The sequence below is a fragment of the Rhinolophus sinicus genome, chromosome 16 (genome assembly GCF_057876585.1).
Source record: "Rhinolophus sinicus isolate RSI-liver-muscle chromosome 16, RSI-T2T, whole genome shotgun sequence".
NCBI classification, from domain to species: domain Eukaryota; kingdom Metazoa; phylum Chordata; class Mammalia; order Chiroptera; family Rhinolophidae; genus Rhinolophus; species Rhinolophus sinicus.
Window position 1 is genome coordinate 15,875,850 of NC_142516.1, and position 23,954 is coordinate 15,899,803.

Below are 23,954 nucleotides of genomic sequence, written 5' to 3' on the forward strand. Positions count from 1 at the left end.
ATGCAATGCAGTTCAGATCATGTTACTCCTCAGCTTAAAACTCTCTGCAGTTCCCCACGCTGCCCGGGATAAAGTCCAGCCTCCTTAGCTTGGTGGAGCAGGCTCCGCTTAGCTGGACTCACGTCTCCCTCTCAAGCTTCCTCAGTCGCTGCTCCTGACCCTTGCCTCGCCTGGCATCATCCATTTCCACCGAGCTGCTTGTGGTTCTCGGAGATCCCTGGGGTTCCTCTTGCCTCTCACTTTGCATATTGCTGTTCCCTCTGTATGGAATGCTCTTCCACGATCTGCCTAAAATACTCTAATTCACCCTTAATTTACATCAGAGGTCTGTCACCTTCTCCAGGTGTCTTCCTTGAACACCTCTTCTCCAGAAGCAGTAGTCCTCTTCTCCTCTTCTCCGCTAGAACCTTCCTTCAACAGGGGGCCAGCTCACATGCCTGTCTCTGCAAGTGTCTGGTGAGTGCCCAGCACACAGTACATGCTTCATGAATAGGTGTTTCACAATTAGGTGAAGAGAGGAATGAATGAGCTTCTCGAGGGCAAAGGATGACTTATTTACCTCTACCCCCTACAGCCTAGGTTTCTGCCTGACACACAGTGCGGTTCAGTAAATGTCTGTGGAATAGATAAGTGGGAGGGTGAGAGGTCGGGGAGACAGATGCAGGTGAAGGAGGATAGATCAATGGGGGTGAACAAAGTCCGTCCAGGACCATGAGTTCACCCTGAATGAGCAGCGTGTGTCAGTTGTAGTGGGTCACTATCTATTTCCCTCCTGTGCTGAGAACAGCAGGTACCTGGCAGAGCTCCCAGCTACCCCTCCAGTGTGTCAGCGCATCTCTTGCCTAAAATTGCTGAGAAGCTGCGTTTCCCCACCTCCGCGCCCTCCCTTCCTCCCCCCACCCCTGAGAGTAGGCTTGGTGTTCCTACAGATGTTTGTATTCTCTGCAGCTGATGAAAATATTCATTATCTTGTTAGCTGCCTCAGGGAAGGAAGTGTGGATTTGCATTTTCCCAGCTAATCAGGGTGGCACAAGCAGTGCCTGTCACCCAGGCCTGTCCCCGCCTCCCCCACTCCCTTCTGCATGCCAGGAAGGGGGATTCCCTACCCTACAGACACTACCTCTCTCCTCTCCCCTCCCCCAGGCACAATCTAGAAGGGAAAAAAGAAACCCGGAGGCCCAGCCTGTTTGTACACACTCCCAGCTTCACTCCCTAAAGGTGATTACTCTGTGTCTAGTCCCTGCTCCAACTCTTCCCTGCTCCCAGTTCTCAGTCAGGTCCGAACTGCTCAGCCCAGCTTTTACCTCCTCAGGTCAGGGCCTTCCATCTGTATGAAGCTTTATGCTTCACAAAGTGTTTTCAAAATTATTAGCTCATTGCACTCTAGCGAGGGCCCTCACAGAGTGGTGTTATCATTACTTTGGTTTCATGTAAGAGGCAACTGAGTAGAATGACATACCCACTAAATGGTACTGCCCCAAAAGCTGCCCTCTGTGTCCCCGTTTAAAAAATGTCTTAACTCTACCTGACAGCCACTTATCTTAGTGGAGGCCCTCATCCTGGGCGTGGCAACAGCTGGGGTTTTGAGGTCAGCCCCAGCCCCTGGCAAGGTGGGGAGACTTGGGCAGTGACCTGGGCTTTTTCGATCGAGCAGGACAAAAGATCTGGGTCCACAAAATGTGTGCACAGGGGTTTTATAATGTTGATGACTTCTATTTCGGTGAGCTCGTGAACTTGTCCTGATAGCCTTTCTCATACAATCCGGGAGGCATCCGGTCTGAAGTCTGTATCTTGTCTGACCGGTGCAGAAACCAGAGGAAGGGAATGGAAAGAGAATGTCAGACATTAAACAGACATTTAAATAACAGACCCAAGGTTATCCGACCATCCTTCCCTTCAATTCATAAATACATGTCAAGTACTTTTATGTGTCAGGTACCATTCTGGATGTTGGTAATAGCAGTTCATAAGACTGACAAGGTCCTTGACCTTGTAGAGGTAACGTTCTGGAAAAGGATGGGGTGGTGGAGGCAGCCAAGAGAAAACCAACATATATTTTTGGTGGTAGTAAGGGATATGAAGAAAAATAAAGCAGGGTAAGGAATTGCGTAGTTTTACTGTATGCAAGGTGGTCATGGCAGGCTTCTTGGAGGAGGTGACAGTAATGCAGAGGCCTGAATAAACTGAAGGCATGAGCACTATGCAAGTAGAGGGAAATAGCATAGCAGACAGGGAATGGGGGGGGTCTGCTGATGTCTCCCTAGCCAGCTCAACTACCCAGTAGAGAAGTGCATGGTGGGTAAAAAGGGCGCTGCAGGCAATGAAACTCCAATTCTAATGTCAGCATTGCTCCTTTGCCAGGCAACCACAGGCAAACCCCTGAGCCTTGTGAAGCCTCAGTGCCCATTATTTCTACATTGCAAATGATCTTCGAACGTTCCTTACAAAGCTGTTGTGAGATTTTCGGGGATAATACACATACAGCTCTTTATACTATGCTTGGATGGAGTCACCAGTCAATGAATTAGCTACTAATACTGTATAGGGCTAAGGGTCTAGGAAGTCACTGTTTTTCTTATACACACGTCTGCTATTTCAGTCATATACTCATCTGGCACGTGCTGAGCCCATACCACACAGTAGGTCCTGTGATGGATATTAAAAATATGATGGTTCCTTTATTCAATCTATATTTGCTTGAGCGTCCACTGGGTTAGATACTGTTCTAGGAACTAGGGATAGAGAGATGAGTAAGACCAACTTTGAGCCTGCTCTAACGAACGTCTGCCCCAATGTGCTGAGGTTTCTGCTCCCAAACTGTCCAGTGACCCCAGAGGGAGCCCCAAGGCCACAGCTGCCAACCGAGCACCTGTGAAGGAATGAGAAAAAGGAGACTTCTCTGCGCAGGTACACCCCGGCGTGGGCACTGAGCGTGGCTTGCAGAGCAAGGCTGGATTTCACCCTCCGTTTGTCCTCACAGCAATGGCACAATCTAGAAAAACATATGTGGGCGTCCATGAGAGCCCCCCAATCGACAAGACTCTTCTGTTCACCTGGGTCAAAGTATCCCTTGACCCTGACTTACTTCTTAGTCTGATGATCCCCAAAGTGGGGGGTCTGTTTCCCTCATGATACCAGTGACCCTGGGGAGCTGGCACACACCCGTCCTGTGAGCCCTGGGACTCAGGGCGGAGCAGCACGAGCTGAGAGGAGGACCCCTGGATTACAATCCAGGAGATACCATAAACGGATTTGTTTGTTGAAGGCCCTGCCCTCTCTAGCAGGAAGGTTCCCCATTTCAATATAATTCACAACAGCAGCAACCATGTTTGCTAGGAGCTCACTCCATTCCAGGCCCTCGTGTAAACAATCTATGTAAGTTATTTCTTGTAATCCTCAAGCAACCCAAAAAGTAGGTGATTTTATTGCCCCCATTTTAAGGAGAAAAACTGAGGCACAGTGGGAGGGCAGGACAGATTCTGTTCTCTCAGGCTTCTTTTTTTTTTTTTTTTTTTTTTATTAAATTTATTGGGGTGACAATTGTTAGTAAAATTACATAGATTTCAGGTGTACAATTCTGTATTACATCATCTATAAATCCCATTGTGTGTTCATCACCCAGAGTCAGTTCTTCCATCACCATATACAGTGGCTCTGATTCTGTTATTCATTCATTCAACAAATTCTTGTTGAACACCTATCAGTATGTCAGGGACTGTGATGGGAGCTGCATGTATTGTATTTCCTGTAATCCTAACAAAATGGTATAATATAACTTTTATGATCCATTCTACAGATGAGGAAATGAAGGCTCAGAGTGGTTTGTTCGTTCATGGGGCCAGTAAGCCTCCTTTATTGGATACCTTCTGTGTTACAGGTCCTATCCCTTGTTATGTGGAAACAGTGCTATGTGCCGGGGAGACAGATATTTGGGGAAGTAACTAAGAGTAGAATTTGAAGGGCAGTGGGTAACCAGAGAAGGAAGCCTGCATTCCACCCTGCAGGGAGGTTGGCCTCTTTTTGTGGATGCTTGCCAGCATTCACAGGTGGGGGACCTGTGACATCGTGTCCCAGGCTCAGGGCAACCACTATCAACATCCCATCCTCTGCTGGCCAAACACCCCCCTCTCCAGCCTCCATTTCTCAACCCTCAACCACCCACACATCCCACTGCCTGAGCCGTGGGTATGGCCAGCAACCCCCATGCCCACCCCACTCCCAGTGGGCCAAGGGCTTCCCATGGCTTCAGTAATTAAGTTCACACATGCCAAAAAGAGAAATAGCATCACAGATGCAGTTGCAAATTTTAGCTAATTAACCATATGGTCTGGATTGCTGACAGTGGGAAGGCATTCTGAGTAAGTGCTAGTTTCCTGTGTGTGTGTATGTGGGGGGGGGGGGGTCGTGAGGGGGATATTAGGTGTGTCACCACATTCTCCAACATAAGGGCTTCCCACCACCTGCCTGGAGCAGTTCCATCTGTCTCCTCACTAGGAGCTGCCCTGGAGAAGGATGTCCCCAAAAGATGGAAGGAGGAAGTCTGGCCTTCTGGACAAGAAACATCGGCACCAGTTCAGGAAGTGTGGAAAGTGCAGATAGTCTGTTTTAGGTACAGAATTTGGAGAGATGGGCCTAGCCCTGGAAGCACTAACTACAGTGGCATAGTGGATGGCACAGGCCCCAGAGTTGTCACTTATTAGCTGTGTGACCTTGGGCAAGTGGCTTAGCCTCTCTGAAGTTAAGCCGCTCAGTCTCCCTTAAGTGCTAAACAGCAGGACTGGCATTAATGATGACCATGCATTTTTTTGTTGTTGTTTTTTGTTTTTATTTTTTTGTTTTTGGATGCTAACTTCTCACAGAGAGTCAGACATACTGGTGAGTGAGAGAAGGAGGTAATTGGCACAAATTCATTGCATTTGTGTCAGAGCTCAACCCCAAAATCATGGTTTACAAAGTCCCTTATTGGCTTTGAAAAAAGGAAGTCACATGCACTCGAAACTGTTGGAGAACCTAACACAGTTCATGAGAGCAGCCATTACTATGACTTACTGAGGATATTACACACCTGCTTTATTCTAGAATATGTGGTTTTCCTTTCACCTGTACCCTTGCAAACCCTCACCACCACCCCAGGAGGTGGATACGCTGATCCCCATTCACTAACTACTGGGAAATTGAGGTTTAGGTTGTTGCAGAAAAATGACGAGGACTGAGCGACTCGAGCGGCACGCAGCGATCAGGGAGAACGCAGCTTTATTACGTCGGTGGGCTCAGTGGGATTGTTCCCAAAGAACTGAGCACTTCCTGGGGTCGGGCGCTTTGTTTTATAGGGTTAGGCCTCCGGGTTGGGGGGAAACCTGGCCAGGGTGCAGGGGAGGTCCGTCCCTAGCAGCTGTGATCGCTCAACATTGTTTTGACAGGGAGGCCTCTAACCATAGTGCCCGCGGGAGACAGCTCCGATAAGGGGGGGATGGAGCTCTTAGCAGGGGCCTGCAGGAAAAAACTGTCCCTACAAGGTGAGCTAAGTAATGTGCCCAAGATCACCTAGACTAATACATTTTGGAGTGGGGATTCAGACTTACACCGGCTGCCACCAAAGCCTGTGTTCCTCGGAGTTCCTAGAAATGCATGTCCCATGAACATGCTGCTCTTATTGGGGCAGGACAGGGGTTAAAGGGCTGTCTGGCCCCTGCTTGAGAGGAGGGTGGCTGTGGACCCAAACCAAACCCCAAATGGTAGTTATCTGAGAAAATGCACGTATTTGTTTCATATGGCTGCTATGACATAGTACCACATACTTAGTGGTTAAAACAACATGCATTTATTCTCTCACTGATCTGGAGAGCAGAAGTTTCAACTGAGTCTTATGGGGCTAAAATCAAAGTGGGAGGAGGAATTCCTTCTAGAGGCGTTGGGGGTGAATCTGTTGCTTGTCTCTTCCAGCTGCTGGCATTCATTGGTGTGTGGCCCCTTCACTGCAATTTCTCCTCCCGTCTTCACATGCCCTTCTGCCCCCTCTATAGGCACATCCCTCTGCTCCTCTCTTGATAGGCACACAGTTGATGACACTGAGGGCTCGCCCAGAGAATCCAAGATAACCTCCCCACTGTAAGATGCTTAATGGAATGTGGACAGAGCCGTTACACGAGGGTACTATTCCTCTGGAAAGTTCCTTTTGCTTTATAAGGTGTAGTAGTTTTCTAGGGCTGCCATAACAACACTCCACAGACTGGGTGACTTATACAGTAAATAGATAGGTATTTGCTCACAGTTCTGGAGACCGAAGTCCAAGATGAAGGTTTCAGAGAGCTTTCTTCCGAGGCCGCTCTCCTTGGCTTGTAGATGGCCGCTGGTCTTTCTTGTATATCCTGCTGTCTCTGTGTGTCCAGATTTCCTCTTCTTATAAGGACGCCAGTCAGATTGGATCAGAGCCCACCCTAACGGCTCCGTTTTAACTGCATCCCCTCTTTAAAGGTTATATCTCCAAATACAGACATATTCTGAGGTGCTGGGGGTTATTGTAAAGATTTCAATCTATGAATTTGGGGAGAGACACAATTCTGTCCTTAAAATAACAGATTTTAGGATTGGGGACCTGGATATCCCCAGGGGCCAATATCTAGTCTATCACAGCAGTTTTCAGAGCCGGGGCCATCGTTAGGACACCTGAGCCTGGCATTGAAGGTAACAGTTAAAAGCAAGGGCTGAGGGCATTGTCATGAACAGCAAGGCCAGTTACCAGGAAGTTGAGAAGCAGGATGAGATGGGCTCAGGAAACGTGTGGTTCAGAATGAAGGCTCTGAGTGACGGGTGCATGCCCAAGTTCAACTCGTGTGCAGTCTCCAGACCGGAAAGAGTGGGCTTGGTGACACAACGCAAGAGCAGAGGGAGGAAGAGGGGCTGATTTCTGATGTCAAATTAGTCTAAGGAGCTGTTCCTCCTGGGATGATACGGAAGCAAGGATGCCAGCATTTATTAAGTAATTGAACTGGACAACTTCTAAATGTACTTCCCAGCCCAAAAGTCTGTGCTCTAATCAGAAATCAGCAAACTATTTTTCTGTAAAGGGCTGGATGGCAAATAGTTTCAGCTCTGTGGGTCACGTGAGCTCTATCACAACGGCTCAGCTTTGCCATTTAATAGGAATGCAGGCAGAGAGGATATATAAAGGAATGGATGTGACCTTGTTCCAGTTAAATGTTATTTACAAAAGTAGGTGGGGGCCAGATTGACTAGAGAGCTATAGTTTGTCACCTCTATAACAATAAAGTTTAAGTCAATAACTTGCCTATGCATATTATTATTTTTGCTATAGACTGTTTTCGAGCAGTTTAGATTTACAGAAAAATTAAGCCGAGTAGTTTCATATACCCTCAATGCTCCCAAACATACAATTCCTACTGTTAGTAACACCTTGCATTAGTGTAGTATATTTCTTAACAACTGATGATCTAATAGTGATACAATGTTATTAACTAAAGTGCATAGTTTACACGTTCTGTTATACAGCTCTTTGGGTTTTAACAAATCTATAATGCCATGTGTCTATCATTACAGTATCATACAGAATAATTTCACTGTCCTGAAAATCTCCTCTGCCACCTTTTCATCCCTCCCTGAACTCCTGGCAACCACCGATGTTTTCACTGTCTCCACAACTTTGCTTTTCCCAGAATGTTATGTAGTTGGAATCCTACAGTATGTAGAATTTTCAAAATGCTCCTTTCACTTAGCCACATACGTTTCAATGTCATCCCTGTCTTTCTGTGGTTTGATAGCTCATCTCCTTTTATTGCTGACACATATCCCATTGTATGTTATCTCCTACAATTTGTTTATCCAATCATCTACTGAAGCATAACTTGGCTGCTTCCAAGTTTTGGCAAGTAGGAAGAAGGTCACCATAACCATTCCTGTGCAGGATTTTGTGTAGACAGTAGTTTTTCATTTATTTGGGTAAATATCAAGGAGCACAATTACTGAATTGTGTGGTAAGACTATGTTTAACTTTGTAACCACCAAACTATCTTCCAAAGTGGCTGTACCATCTTGCATTCCCACCTGCAATAAACTCTTCCAGGTTCTTCACGTTCTTACCAGCATTCGGTGTTGTTCGTGTTTTGAATTTTAGCCATTCTAATCATTATGTAGTGGTATCTAATTGTTGTTTGATTTGCATTTCCAGAATAACAACTGTTGTGCATCTGTTCATATGCTTATTTGCTGTGTATCTTCTTTGAGGATGTGTATGTTCAGCTCTTTTGTTCCTTTTTCAACCTGGTTGTTTTCCTATTGTGGAATTTAAGTGCTCTCTGTACAATGTGAATACAAGTCTTCTTCATCAGATATGTGTTTTGAAAATATTTTCTCCGAATCTGAGGCTTATCTTTTCATTTTCTTAATGATGTCTCTCACAGAGCAGTTTTTTATTTTAGTTATCTTTTTTTTTTCTTTAATATGTTTTGTTTTTTGTGTGTGGTATCTAAAAATGCATCACCAAGCCCAATATAACCAAGATTTTCTCCTGTTATCTTCTACAAGTTTTATTGTTTTACATTTTATATTTAGATCTATGACCATTTGGGGTTAATTTTTGTAAAAAGTATAGGGCCTGTGTTTAAATTATTCTTGTGCTGGGGGTTTTTTCTTTGTTTGTTTCTGTTTTGTTTTGTTTTGCCATGTGGCTGTCTAGTCGTTCCAGCACCATTTGTCGACAAGATTAACCTCTCTCCATTGAATTGCCTTTGCTCTTTTGTCAAAAATTAGTTGACTGGTTTCTGGGCTTTATACTCTGTTCCATTGAACTATTTGTCTGTTATTGTACTAGTACGGCGGTGTCCTGATTACTGTAGCTTTCCAGTAAGTCAACATCGGGTAGTGTCCATTTTCTGACCTAATTTTTCTCCTTCAATTTTCTGTCGGCTATTCTGGGTCTTTTGCTTTTTGATATTAAATTTTAGAATGAGTATGTTGATCTTGATCAAATAACTTACTGAGATTTTGATTGGGATTACATTGAATCTATAGATCAAATTGAGAAGAACTGACAGTTTAGCAATATTGAACATGAACATGGAATATCTTTCCATTTAGTTAGATTTTTGGTTTCTTTTATCAAAGTTTTGTAGTCTTTCTTATCTAGATCTTGTACATATTTACCTACGTATATCAAAATTGTTGGTGCCGGTGCCAATGTACATGGTGTTGTGTTTTTAATTTCAAATTCCACTTGTTCGTTGCTGGCAAATAGGAAAGAATTAGACTTTCATATATTAACCTTGTATCATGCCACATTGCCATATCATTTATTAGTTCCAGGAGGTTTGTTGTTACTGTTGTGAATTCTTTGGGATTTTCTAATGCATATTATATTTTTAAAACCTAAATTGCATCCCAAATAATAATAATGATGATGAAAATAATAATGAGCATTCAGAGCACATACTATGCTGGGCCAGATGTCACCTGCCTGTATCATCTCATTTAATTCCACAACACTTATAATCACCACTGTTTGTTATTTTGCTCCTATCACAAATGAGAAAACTGAAGCTTGGTCAGATATGGCAACTTATCCAAAGTTGCAAAAGGCAGGAGCAAGACTTATGCCATGTCCTTCTTCCTTCCCTTCCTTCCTTCCTTCCTTCCTTCCTTCCTTCCTTCCTTCCTTCCTTCCTTCCTTCTTAATCCCAGTTTCCCATAGTTCTAACAAATAGAGTTTCTGTTACATTTATTGTATACAGGCTCTCTACCGCATACATAGTCTCCATATCCAATTTCTGCTTACTGACAATAAGCCCTGTCCTTCATCCTAGGAAATGCATGACAGCCAAAGTACAGTAACCACCACACAGTTAAATATATGCCAATCTTCATAATTGAGTCTATAGAAGTAGATACTATGAAGAGCCTCATTTTACAAATAAGGTAACTGAGGCTCCTGAAATTACATGCGAGGTAACTTGCTCAGAATCAGGCCCCTAGGAAGAGGTGGAGTTCAAGATCCATTCTCAGGGTGTGGTTGGGGTTAATAACAGATAAACCAGAGGCTCAGCATGACAATCGCCTTGCATATGACAACATGACCAGTAACCAACAAGGCTGGAAGCTAGGAGCAGGGTCTTAGAACCTGGGTTAAATTGCATTTTGGTGTCAAGTTTTGAAAAGACCGAAAATTGTGTTCATTAATTGGATTTTTGTTTTCCTGGCCCTTTTTAAGTCTTGATGTCCGTTGATTTCAAGGAGCACTTACAAACCATTTCCAACTGTCCTGTAACAATGTACACACTTCACCTTGGCTATGATGTAAACTAATGATGTGAACTAGCGTGGCTAATGCCCACACACTGACTGGGTTTTGGGTTTGGCTGCAACTGATATCAGGTCTATGGGAACTGAAAAGAAGGGAAATGAGAGACGGTCAGGGCACCTCATGAGCTCAGTGTTGCACAAGGCACGTGCAAATATTGCTGCCTTTCTCCTGCCTTTGGGGTTTTCTTTCTTCACTGCTAATGACCAATAAAAAGAGAGAAAAAGAGAGAGCGAATGCAAACAAGAAAGCAATTGCTATTAGAGTTTCTTTCACTGCAGCAGGTTTTTCATTTTGCAGAGCTCATTAGAAGTGGCTATACGGAAAGACTTCCAAGGTGCCCTGGGGAGGATGGGAAAGACGGAAGGGAAGAAACTTTCAGAGATGTGATCCCAGCGACACATTTACAACAGAACCAGCAGTCCTTAGGTCACGAGTTCTGATTCTAAAATGCACCTCATGGCTTGGTTTTCAATGTTAACATTGAAAAAAAGAGAAAAAAGTTCTTCCTGTCTAACTGCTACCAGGAATGAAGTAACTACAAATGTGTAGACGCTGTGTGGTCAGTTAAACGGTGGCTTGGATTTTTCCTAGTTGTTGCTTTAAGTGAGGAATTTTGAAACATCTTTTTTTTCTTTAAATTTGGAGTCTGACCTACTGGAGGTTCAATTTCCCAAATATTTTTGAGCATCTTCTGTGTGTCTAAAGCTTTGTGGGGAGCTGGAAAGGAAAGGAGAGAGAGGACACAGCCCGTTCCCAATGTGGGGGACACAGACACACCCACACTGATTTTAGTGCGTGCTGTGGTAGGAAGAGAGCCGTTCCACATTTGGTACTGGGATATCGCCTTTAGCATTAATGATTCTCCTTGAGGTCAGGAGCCGTGTATGAAGTAGGAAAGAATCAAATCCACCAGAAAAAAAAAGAAAAAAAAAAAAAAGAATTCCCATGATATAAAGAAACGAAGTCCAAATTAACAGCCACCTGTCCTAGATTCTCATTATAACTCTAGCATGTGACTTGGATAAGCTGTATATTCTTTCTAGAGAGGGGTAAGAGAAGAGAATTTGAGGTTCGTTCAAGCTCTAAAATTTGTATCTTTCTTATTCCTACTCAAAGCGACTTTTTGAGAATCAAGTAAATAAACCTGCTAGAACAGTGCTCTCGACAACAGCAATATGTGTCATTGACAGAGAGTCTGCTATTTACAGCCTCTGCTAAGCAACTCCTATTGCGGACTCTCTTAATCCTTACAAGTATGCGAGGCAAGAGTGAATAGTATTCAGATTGTTCTGATGAGCAAACAGAGACCCAGAAAAAGTTCAATGTTCAAAGTTCAACCAGAACCACACAGGGAATGAGAGGTGGACCCAGGGTGCAAATCCAGGTGTGTCTGGCTGCGAGGGTGGCTCCAGAAAAGGTAAGAAAGCGGCACAAAGTGCCCATGGGAACAGGCCTCCCGCCTTGATGACTTCTTCTTCGGCTTCTGTGTTAGAGACATTTGGGGACATCTGGGCTAGTTACAGAAATAACCCCAGGCTGAAAAGGTCCCCAGAGCTGGGACAGGACTTGCTCAAGGCCACACAGAAGGTTAGTGGCACAGCTTCACAGAACTGGCTCCCCATCCGGGGCAGGACTGAGGGTGCATGAGGAGTGGTGAGAACACTCACCAGGATTCAGGGGGAGTTGATAGCCCCAGGCCTTGCACCCATTTGGCGAATGCCTTTTGTGCCCCGACTCTGCAACAACTGTTATGCTAGACCCTTGAGACACAGACACGAATGGCATGTGGGATGGAGGTGCCCTGAGAAGAGACAATGCCCTGGACACCAGAATACGACCATCCTAATTGGGCTTGAAGCATTTTTAAAGGTCTGGGGATATTGGCTTCTGCTCTGGGTTGTGTTAAAATGAGCAGCTAGAGCCCTCAGGGAACAAGGGAGGTAAACTGGAGCCTGCAGGTAGGAGCTGGGGCTGGGTAGAGATTTGGGCCAAGCAGTAACCCTCCATCTGAGGCTCAGCTGCCACCTCAGGCCTGAGGATTCTTCCTGCAGACCCTGCAGATCTGTGTACAGAGGCTTTAAACTGGAATCTCTGTTCGGCTGCATCTGGGCTGTGTGATCCGGGCAAGACTAACTTCCCTCTTCAGATCTCACGTATAGCATCTGAAAAACAGAGATGATAGTACTTAGGAAAATGCAGAGGTTGGACCTAGTAATGTCGAGCTTCCCCCCACCTCCAGCTCTCAAGTTTTATGTCCAGGCCTTTGATACTTTCCCTTGAGAACAAGAAGAAAAGTTCAGGAAGCAGCTCCAGTGACAGCCGCTCAGCCTGTTCCTGGTATTATGACAGGACGACGAATTCCAGTGCTGACACACTCAGGCGAGGCAATGGAGAACGAAGTGGCTGGGGAGAAGGCCATGTTTCTCTAGACTGCAATTTCTTTCAATTTCGGGGATCACAATTACCAGGGCAGGAGTTAGTAGCAGCCATGCCTGGCATGCTTAGTGAGGTTTGGTGGCACTGGTGAAAGCTGTTTTGCATTTAGAGAGGGAAAGCATGTGCAACGTGTAACCCAGACATCACAGTGTGTGTGTGTGTGTGTGTGTGTGTGTGTGTGTATGTGTGCACGTGTGTGCGTGTGTGTGTATGTGTGTGTGTGTGCACGTGTGTGCGTGTGTGTGTGTATGTGTGCACGTGTGTGTGTGTGTGTGCACGTGTGTGTGTGTGTGTGTGTGTGTGTGCGCGCACCAGTGTATGAATGAGGGTGGGGCAGGAGAGCGAAAAACAGGTCTGAGCATGCTCAGAGAGATGAGTGGTGGAGGGAAGCTGACGGCCCTGCTTTCATCGAACATGACCCTAGGAAAGTGATCTCACCTCTCTGAGCCCCCGTTTCCTCCCCTTAGTCTGTTCGGGCTGCTCTAACAGAACAGCAGAGACTGGGTGGCTTAAACAACAAACATGTGTTTCTCACAGTTCTGGGGACTGGAAGTCTCAGATGAAGGCACTGGACGATTCCGTGTCTCCTGAGAGGCAATTCCTGGCTCCTCGATGGCGCCTTCTTGCTGAGTCCCCACACGGCTGAAGGGACAAGGAACTCTCGGGGGTATTTTATGAGGGCGCTAACCCCGTTCATGAGGCTCCACCTCATGAGCCACGCATTTCCCAAAAGCCCCATTGCAAAGTACTACCACATGAGAGCTAGGTTTCAACATGTACATTCTGGGGGGACGCAAACAAACATTCAGTTTATAGCAAGAAGGGTAGAAAGAAAAAGCCTGCACACCCATGTATGGCGTGCGTTCAGTAAAGAACAGCGGCCATCGTCTGTGTGGGCATCGTCTGGGACCGTCTCCCAGCACTGGTGTTTGCAATGAGTCAACCTTCACTTTTCAGCATTTCACGAAGGGGCAACATTGTAATCAAACATTACTAGCATGTTTTCACATAGTTGTTTTTTTTTTAAGAACATGGTGTTAGACTTTTCAAAGTCCAGCTTACTAGCTTGTGCATTTAACTTCTTTATACTTCTGTTCCCTCACTTAAAAAAAATTAGAATAAGCGTACTTACTGTGTTTCCCCGAAAATAAGACCTAGCCAGACCATCAGCTCTAATGCGTCTTTTGGAGAAAAAATTAATATAAGACCTGGTATTATATTATATTATATTATATTATATTATATTATATTATATTATATTATATTATATTATATTATATTAAATAAGACCCGTTCTTATATTATATTAAAATAAGACTGGGTCTTATATTAATTTTTGCTCCAAAAGATGCATTAGAGCTGATGGTCTGGCTAGGTCTTATTTTCGGGGAAACACAGTACCATGCAGGGTCGTTGTAAGTCTGAAATGAGGTACGTTCAAAGCCCTTAGGATAATGTCTAGCCCATTGTAAACAATCAGTACATATTACCTTTAAAAATGATACTTGCTATGTGTGCTATATGTCTAAGGAAGAAAGGGAGAATTGGGGAGGGAGGCTGACGTGCAAAGGGCAGTGACCCAGGCCCCACAGATGGTCTTCCCTACATTTCCATTCAGCGAAGCAGCATCCATTCATCCACTGAAGAAGCATTTATTGAGTCCCTAGTATGTACTTCAGCCGCTGTGTCAGGGCTGGATGCACAGTAGTGAATAAAACAGACATGTTCATTGCCTTCTGTGCCTTTTGTCCAGTGAGTGACCAGGAGCAGCAGTCCAGTGTGAAATGCTGAGGTAGGGGAAGGATGGGGGCTGCAGAAACCCAGAGGAGGGGCATTAAGTCCCAAGTGAAGGGAGAGCCATTGACAAAACCCTACTGGAGGTTGGGGGTGGGGGGTGAGAGACACTACAGTTTGGCAGGCAGAATGATGGCCTCTAAGATGTCCATGTTTTAATTCCTGGACCCCATGAATAAATGACCTTAACTGACAAAGGGAGATCAAGGGTTCGGGTGAAAATAAATGGCTAGTCACCTGAATCTGAGATAAAGAGGTTATCCTGGATTGTCCCAAGTGGACCCAGTGCAGTGCCAAGGACCCTTGAAGTAGAAGAGGGAGACAAGAGAGGAGGTCAGAATGAAGTGGTTCCAGAAGGACTTGACTTGCCTTGACCAGCTTTGAAAGATTCTCAAAGATTCTTCTCTGAAGAATGGATTCTCTTCTGGTGCCTCCAGGAAACATGCAACCCTGCTGATACTTTGATTTTAGCCCCGAAACCCATGTCAGACATCTAACCTACAGAACCATGAGGTAATAAGTTTATGTTGTTGTAAGCCACTTAGGTTTCGGTGATTTTTTTTATGGCAGCAACAGAACACTAACATATGGAGCTAGTGATGTCTTTGAATTTGGACCATCCTTTTAGAAAATCATTCTGGCCGTGGGATGATAAACGTCAGGGTCAAAGCGGAAGGCGGGCTGCTGTGGTGGTCCCCGGGAGAGGGGATGGTGGCAAAATCAGAAGAGACAGGTGTTATGTGCTGCATCTGTACCAGAACGTGCAATCGGGATGTGTAGATGAGGCGGGTTAGAGGAGAATCAAAGAGCTCCCAGAGAGCTCTGGTGCTTAGTGATAAAGTATTCCGGGGGAGGTGGGGTCCTGCGGGCAGCACTGCCTGACATATCCCATGACTCCGTCTTCTACTCCCGCCATGTCCAGCTGATGACGGAGCCCAGCAGCTTCTACTCCCCAAGTCTATCATATCTGCACCTCTCCATGTTCCGTCTTATGCCTACTCCATCACGTCTTGTCTGGGTTGTTGCAAAACTTCAGAACTGGGCTCCCTTCCTCCCATCTTGTTCCTTTTCCAGTCCAGCCCCCACCCTGTCTCCAGGCAATCTTTCTAAAGCTCTAGTTAGATAGCATCGCTCTTCTGCTTAAAACCATATAATGGGTCTCCTTGCCCTCAGAATAAAACCCACATTTCTCAGCATCCCTTAAAAGATCTGATCTCTACCTGCTCTTCTCCAGCCCATCTCACTTTTTTCTTTCAAAGCTTATACATCTTAAAGCTTAGCTTCTTTCAGCTTCCATAATGTGCCATTTCTGTAATGCGCAGTCTAAGTGTACTAGCTTCAATCTCTCTCTCTCTCTCTCTCTCTCTCTCTCTCTCTCTCTCTCTCTCTCTATTTCTCTCGCTCACTCACTCACTCTCTCTCACACACGCACACAGACACCCCTTTGGACATTTGCACATCTTATTCTTCCTGCCTAGACCCCCCCCCATAGCCCCCTTCCTTGCTCTTTCTCTGGGTAGCCCCTCCCAATCTGCCAAGGCCCACCTCCTCCAGGGAGCCTTCCTGCCCTCCCCAGTCTGTGTTAAGTGTCCCTCCTCTACACTCCCTTGGTCTATGAACCTCCCGTGAGTTATCACTCTGCCTTATAACCATCTGTTTGGTAAGTAAACTGTTCACACACTCCTCCACTACAACTCAGTTACGCATGACACTGTAGTCTTTATAATTTTCTACAGGCTGACGTAATTTTCCCCTTAAGCTTCTGTTCCACTGATAGCAACAAAGTACTTCAACTTGGCAATTAAGGCTACGGAGCATCCTCTTTAGGGTAACTGTTTAGTCCATTCAGAGTTGAACTTCCCAGCAATCAACCCTGCCTTTTCCTTACCAGGCCGTCTCCCCTCACCTCCACTTGGCCTCAGGGTACAGGTGGGTGCAGATATGAGGACGTTGGCACAAATGTGGTCTAGTAATCCTTCCTGAGAGTCACTCTGGACCTTCTCGTTTGAACTGGGCTCTGGGCCCTGGCAGTGGCATCCATTGTAAACATGGAAGTCTTGGGCAGTCTTTTGAGAAGGGCGACATACTGGAATCCACGGCAAAGTCCAAAGTCCCCACACTCTGAAGCCCCCGTGTTCTAATTCCACACCCCTTCCTCATCCCTGTCTCCGTGAGCACGGGGATATGCCAGGAAGTATTATCAGCTTTAGTCCATCTACCTGGTGGGTACCAGGCTGGGGGGCTGAATTCTGCCGTCTTTTACTCACCTGTTGCCACCCACTCACTGGAGCTCCCATTGGCTTGTGAGATAAAGGGGCTCACAACGCCTCCCCCAAAACTATAACTGATCTGGGGGAACAAGCTTCATTGATCCTGTTCACCTGCCCTGAAATTTCCCCCAAACCCTTGTTAATATCTTAAGGAATTTGTTGACATGGCCCTCAAGGTTGGGGTGAGTGGGGAATGGGGGTTGATTTCCAAAAGGCCAGAAGGGAGGTTGCTGATTCACAGGTCTGAACTCTTGGTGCCTTGGGCTTCTCTCTTCAGCAATCCCACCCAACACTCATGGCAAAAAGAAGGGTTTTTTCATTCCTTTTCTTGTCTGGTGGAACTCCTCTGAGGTCACAGTCTGCGCCGTCTGTGCATTAAAATAAGAGCGCGCTCTGAATCAGTCAGTTTGGCTTTGATGTGTCATGGAACCTTCACTCCCAGCACAGGCTGGCCTCTGAAACTGTTCTATAGCTCAAGACACTACAAAGTCAGCTTTGAGATTCAAAGCTGAGCGATGACCCTCTTTCTTTCTGGATGGCGTCCGCTTTTCTACTGAAGGGATGGATGCCTTTGATTCGTGGGTGAGACGCCATGAACAAATATGATTTATGAGGAATGAAAAATGCTTCCTGTTAATGTTTTCAAAACCATATTCACCTTGCACACTTTTGCATATACATAAGAAGCATTTGGGCATGGGTCTCCTACCAGGCTCTGGGCAACGTGAGGACAGAGAATATCTGTTTTATCATTGTATTCCCAAGGCCTGCCACATCAGAGTCAAGATGTGTTAAAGGGATGAATGGATAAACACTTGAATGAAAGAATGACTAAGTCTGGAGTCTTTGACTAGAGAACTTAAAGCTAGACCGTAATTAAGAAGCAGATCACATGAAAACGAACTTTCTACCTGGTCCCCAAGAAGGGTGGAGCTTGAGGGAGGGGGCGAGGGGCTTGGTTTAAACACCATGGAGACCCCAGCACCTACAGACTCGGTAAAATCTAGCCCAATACCTCTCAATCTTGGGAGAAACAAATATTGTATGCCAGCCTTTCACCGTCCTAGTTCCAGAGGCAAGGAGTGACTTTCCCAAACCACCCAGCCAGGCTGTGACGGAGCCACAATGAGAATAGGTGTCCCAACTGCTTGATCACAGAGGAAGTCACATCTCAGCCAGTCTGTTCCTGTACCTGGCAGAAAGGCTCATTTTCAGTTGGGGGAGAGAGACAGGGCACAGTTTAAACTAGTGGAGATGTCTGCACTGGCCTGAGTGTTTGATGCCAGTCTTTTAGGCAGCTTTGGGCAGCCTAGGGAGAGCCAGGGAGAGTGGTCCCCTCCCCACCCCCCCCAACACTGCCACCACCAACTAACAGCTCCTAGGTCAAGGCTCTGAGCCTTCCTTCCACTAAGAAAAGGCTGCAGACAGTGCTGGCTTCTCTGGTGTGATTCACTTCCCTGAAATACCTCAATTTAAATGCTAATTTCCCCAGAACCAGGGGTGATGGGCTCTTTCACGCTGGTGGCTGTGTATTAATGTATCCAAAACACTCACACATATTCTTAAAAGACAGCTAGTGACAGGGAAATCCTGGGGAAGGGTGGGGGAAGGTTGCCGAGGAGCCCAGCTTTCCTTTCTTGTGGCTCTTGTCAGCCTGGCTGATGGGAGGGACTGGACAAGGTGCATCTCCCGTGGAAATGCTCTGTAGGTGTGTGCCACTTAGAGGCCATACGCAGGGGCCATGGAAGGTGAAGGGGCCTGCCCCTCACCTCTACACACCATCAAACAGATGCTTCAGGGGGTTATACGGTGAGCAGACTCTGTGCTGGGCTCTCTGAGGCTCTCAAGAGATTCAGAATCTAGAATGGGATTCAGGAAAAAGACTGAACATTAAAGATAATTTGAAATGAATCCTCTTCCCAACCCCTTGACGTTCAAATCATTACCCCCATTTTACAGATAAAATCACTAAGGCTTATAAAGTATAAGTGACCTCTCCAAGGTCACACAGCCAGATTTGGGATCCGTGTCTGTATGACCTCTGAGCCCATGCCCTTTCCACCACTTCTGGAATCCATTCAAGAAACAAGATGCGTGAGAGAGAAGTGATAGGAAAGATGTATTCCAACTGGGGAAAATTGAAATGGTTTCATGCAAGAGGTGGTTTTGCAATGTGGACTCTTGCATCCTGCTGGACTTCCTCACCCCACCTACTCCCTTCACCTCCATCCCAGGTGGAGGCACACCTTTGCACACGTACACACCAAGAGGGTGGGGGGAGAGATCACCTTTCCTGTCTGGGCCCCACTCGCTCAGGGGGGCCTCTGGCTACTCTCTGAGCTCCCCAGGAGCCAGAATGCCTATGCACATAAGAAAGTTAAAGGAAGACATTAGATTTTTAAAGCTTCTTGTGGAAGAGTTGTAATTGTAGACGCACACCCCTAATGTCCTTGGATTCTGAAGCATACTAGAACCATGTGCAAAAACATCAGAAAGGACTCTATCCAAGGATGTAGGTCATACGCACGTTACTTTCGCTTCTGTGTTTCCTCCCTTTGTTTCCTCAACACATATTCATTGAACACCCAGTTTGTAGGTCATTCACACTGTGCTAGGCCCTGGGGGGCGGGAGGGGGTCAGCACGACATGGTACAGGCATCGCGTGGCCCCATGGAGCTCAGAGTCCAGTGGGAGAGGTAGGTATCAGATAAGGCCCCCACGAGCCCATCTAGGCTTAGGAACTATGGAGCCCTTCATGGAAGAAAAGAGCAAGATGCTATGAGAGAAAGGAACAGACCCGCTCCTGGGAAGATTTCTCAAAGGCAGAGAAATAACGTGTGGTCTGAATAATAAGTAGGAATGGGCCAGGTGCACTGTGGGGGACAACAGCTTCTCAGAGCACGGGCAAAGCCTCAGTGGGGTCCTTTGTAGGAAGCATGCAGGCTCCATTAGAAGGATGCAGGGACATTGGTGCAGCAGGAGAGCAGTGGGCAGGTGGCCATGGCTCGTAAGCTGAGGCAGGAGGAGCAGGCAGGGGCTGGCCTGTGAAAGCCTTGGAGACCTTCCTGCAGTGCTTGCGTTTGCTCCTGGTCTTGGTGAATGGAGACACCTCCCCTGACTTCCCGCCGCTGTATCCCTTGTGTGCAGAGCCATCCCTAGAATGTGAGAAACCCCACTAAATGTGAGGTGAATGAGGCCTCTCACTCCCGGAACTGCCCCGAGTTCATGGGGCCCAGGATCCATCTACTATCTTACAAATCTGATGAATCATTTCTATATAATATCAACCGAGACTGAACTTTTTTCATAGGGAGGGAAATGTTTATCTAAAGAAACAGTGGCTCTGTCTGTTTGAAGCATGACACCCATTTATGTGTGTGTGTGCACGCACGCATGAGCACGCATGTGCACACACACAGACACACACACAGCCACAGCCATGGGCACAAAAGCACATTCCACTCTGACTATAAACAACAGAACTGCCAGGTCTCAGGTTATCTCAGTGACGAAGGGTCTGTGCTCTGGGTTGACTCCCTGAACCTGTGCTTACAGAGCCCAACTGGTTACAGTGGCATCTTGGCCACTGTCACTTCCTAACTTTGGACCTCGGTTGGACAAGTTCCGTAACCTCTGTGATGCATCCATGACTTCATCTACAAAATGGGAATAACAACAGTAGTTGTCTCAAGGAGTTCTCGTGCAGTTACCATGACACACACACTCATATCTCGGCACACGATAGAACACAGCTGATGGTTTATAAATATGATCAGTCAAGATATATCACTCATTTTTCTTCCTATCCTCCTCCTATTATTAGAACTAGATAGTTGCCTGGTAGCTTGTTCTACACACACACACACACACACACACACGCACACGCACACGCACACGCATGAGCTCTTAGAATCTGAATTGGGTTTCTGACCAACTGAGTTTAAGCCAGCACCCCGCCAGCCTCCCTGTCACCTTTCCCAGGTGAACTGAAGCTGCACGGCCTGGGTTCCCTCTGATGATCTGAGCCCAGAGGAACTTTCTGCTAGGCTGTGGTTCCCAACAAGTTTTGCCTCCTGAGAGAGCCCATTGATGCAAAGGCCCTGGGCGCCCCCTGCTGGCAGAGGCCACGCAGAACTGCCATCACCCACGTGGCCTTTGAAGGGCCCTGGTCCTGAAGGAACACCCTTGGTCTTTGCTGTTGCTGTCTTGCCATCCTCTGCTTCATCCTTGCCACCCTCGCAGCCTCCCACACTGGCCCGTGAACTCCCTCCCTTCCATCTTCTCCCTCTTTCTGACGTGCTTCCTCAAGACCCTCCTTGATTCCTGGAATCTCAGAGGTGAAACCTTCCTCCATGAAGGGGCACCAGGAGCTCCCAGCCCTCCTGACACATTGTCCCTTTGAGGTTGGATTTACCCCCCAGAAGCAGGGGGAATGGAGGACAGAGAAATGGGGGTGGAGACGGTCTCCCTTCCTCTTCGATTACAGAAACACTGCCAGAGAAGATCTGAAATGGGGACTCAGGTTTGCAGACAAATCAAAGGCCAACCACACACACACCTAGGCAACCACCACAACCACAGGCACATGCGGAGATGAACAAGTAGGGCTCCGCTGACGGACAGGGCACGCCCCCCGAGGCACACTTGCTTAATGTATGGGTATTAACGGACACGCTTACTGTAGCATGCTTCAGGTACAGGTGTGGACCTGCAAACTCACGCACACAGTCCCAGGCCCGGTCCTTAGCTCATCAGGTGTGCCGTCACACAGACCTGGGTTCAAATCCCAACTCTGCCATCTCGTCCTTCTGAACGTCGTTTTCTGTCATCTGTGAAATGAAGATAATAACGACCTTGAAGGCTGCTGTGAGAATTGAGGGACAAAATGGCTGCAAAGTGCTTAGCCAGATCCTAGCAGATTCTAAGACTTCAATAAAGAAATAGTCAGAGATGACGATGACGATGATGATAAAACGCTGAAGATAGGATTGTGTCGCCTCTTCTGGACTCTGACCTACTCAGGCGTCAGACACAGAGAAGGTGTTGACTGAATAAAGGAATTGATGGTGAACTTCGCAGGTGCCTGGGGTGGGGAGTGCGGGGATGTGGAATACGGGTGGGAAGGTGACCAGGCCCCCTGACAGCTGGCACAGCTGCTTGTGAACTGCCTGAGATCCAGGCTGCAAAGGCATTGCTTGGCAGCACATGTTTTAGTTTTCCTCTTTCTGATTTTCATTTCAAGTTTGCAAATTCCAGGTGGCAAATGAAGTGATAAGCGTCGCCCTCCCAGATTGTCACTGTGCTTAGTATGTCTAACTCTGAGGGCCTCTGAGTCTGAAGGGACCTCGATACCATCCATGCCAATCGGCTACCAGGTTTCCTGCTTGCACGCTCACAGAAACAGGAAGCTCACCACCTCCGTTGGCAGGCTGTTCTGTTTCTCGACAGGTCTGCTGTCTAGAAGATTAAAGCCTGCCTCCCTGGGATGCACTATTGCCCACCCCACTTACGACTGCCTTTATTCAGGGTTCAGTTCCCGGAAGCCCCCCTGAGTTCTGTCTTCTGTAGAGGCCCCCAAAGAAGTTAGGGCAGGAAGAGGATCACTAGCCTGCAGGTTGGGAGACGTAGGTTTTGAGTACGACCCACCGGTTGTTGTTGAGCAAGTCACTGCCCTTCTCCAGGCCTTGGTTTCCCCATCTGTAAAAGGGGGAGTTGGATCCAAATGATCTCTTAGGACCCTTCCATGTAAACAAACAAACACCCCTTCTTTCATACCTGCCTTTCTCCAGCTCAACCTCGCCCCCGTTTTCTGCAAGCCTTCCATGCTGTCCTAAGTTCTCTCACAGCCTGGTTCACCATCGCCATTGCTAATACAAGGGGACGTCAGCAGCCACGTATATAGTTTATAGAGCATCAGACTGTGTCTCAAGCAATTGGCAGTTTTAGTCCATTCAAAATTTACAACTACCCTGAGATCTCACTTTAAAGACAAGGAAACTGAGGTTCTAAGTGGACCAGTAGCATGCGCAGCTCGTAAGTGGTGGGCCAGAATGGGTGGGCCCCAGCTGGTCAGGCTCTAGAGCCTGTCAGTAGCACTGTGTTCTCAGAGCTGGGATTCAGGGAGCCAGCGGTAATGCCGCAGAGCCGCCTACCCACTCTGAGTCTCTATTCTGACAACAAGCTTCCTGCCCTCTTGCCGCCCAGCTCCCAGCAGCCTTCACTTCCTGAATTTCGCAGTCTCTCTGCTCCTCTCCACAGGGAGAACAACTTCATCAAGGACTTTCCTCAGCTGGCCGACGGGCTATTGGTGATCCCGCTGCCTGTGGAGGAACAATGCCGGGGGGTCCTCTCCGAGCCCCTCCCGGACCTCCAGCTGCTCACTGGTAAGACATACATGCGGCCCCTTCCCAGCCTCCCTGACCACACACCTGGTCTCCAGGTGCGTATCAGTCCTCAGCACCTCCACGATGGGCCCCGCCAGGCCTGCCCCTTTGTGAGGGATGGGGTTCAAACGGGACCTGCCATTTCTTGGGCTCCGATTATGTGTTGTGACGTGCAGAGCTAGGGGCTTGCCTGAGACAGCAGACTCGGAGCCCAGGCCAGATCTACTCTCTTAGCAAATTTCAAGCATCCACTAGAGTATCGTTAACTGTAGTCACCATGCTGTAGATTAAATCTCCAGAATTTATTCATCCTGTAGAACTGAACCTTTGTACCCTTTGACTAACATCTCCCCATGTCCCCCACCCCCCAAGCAGTGTACTCTCTGCTTTTACAAGTGCAACATTTTTAGATTCCACATGTAAGTGAGGTCATGTAGTATTTGTCCTTCTGTGTCTGGCTGATTGCTCGAGGTCGTTTTTAAATCATTCTAAGGTAAAATCAGTGGGTCCATACCCAACCAGACGCCTCTCTCATTTGAAAGCACTTCAGTTACACAGCTTATTTTTAAATGTGGGTGCTGAGCCATCCTGCGGGTGTGGGTATTATTTTTTTCCCGTTTTATAGATGAGAACTCTAGGTTCCGAGAGGTGAAGGACTGTCCCAAGGTCACACAGAAAATCGGCCAGGACTGGACCCAGGTGCCCTGGCTCCAGGTCTTCTGTCCTTTTCACTCCGCTCTGCAGCTCACTCTCTCCCAT

General features: G+C 47.0%; 1 protein-coding gene across 4 annotated transcripts in view; it reads left to right on the top strand.

Moving 5' to 3' along the window:
- The window catches only part of ASTN2 (astrotactin 2), an 839,436-nt gene that overhangs the window by 570,305 nt on the left and 245,177 nt on the right, over positions 1 to 23,954 (top strand). For all 4 annotated transcript variants that reach the window (XM_074330924.2, XM_019731189.3, XM_074330925.2 and 1 more), the window contains one exon: positions 23,071 to 23,195. In XM_074330924.2, coding sequence (XP_074187025.2) covers positions 23,071 to 23,195 — 125 coding nt within the window. The remainder of the gene's footprint in view (positions 1 to 23,070; positions 23,196 to 23,954) is intronic.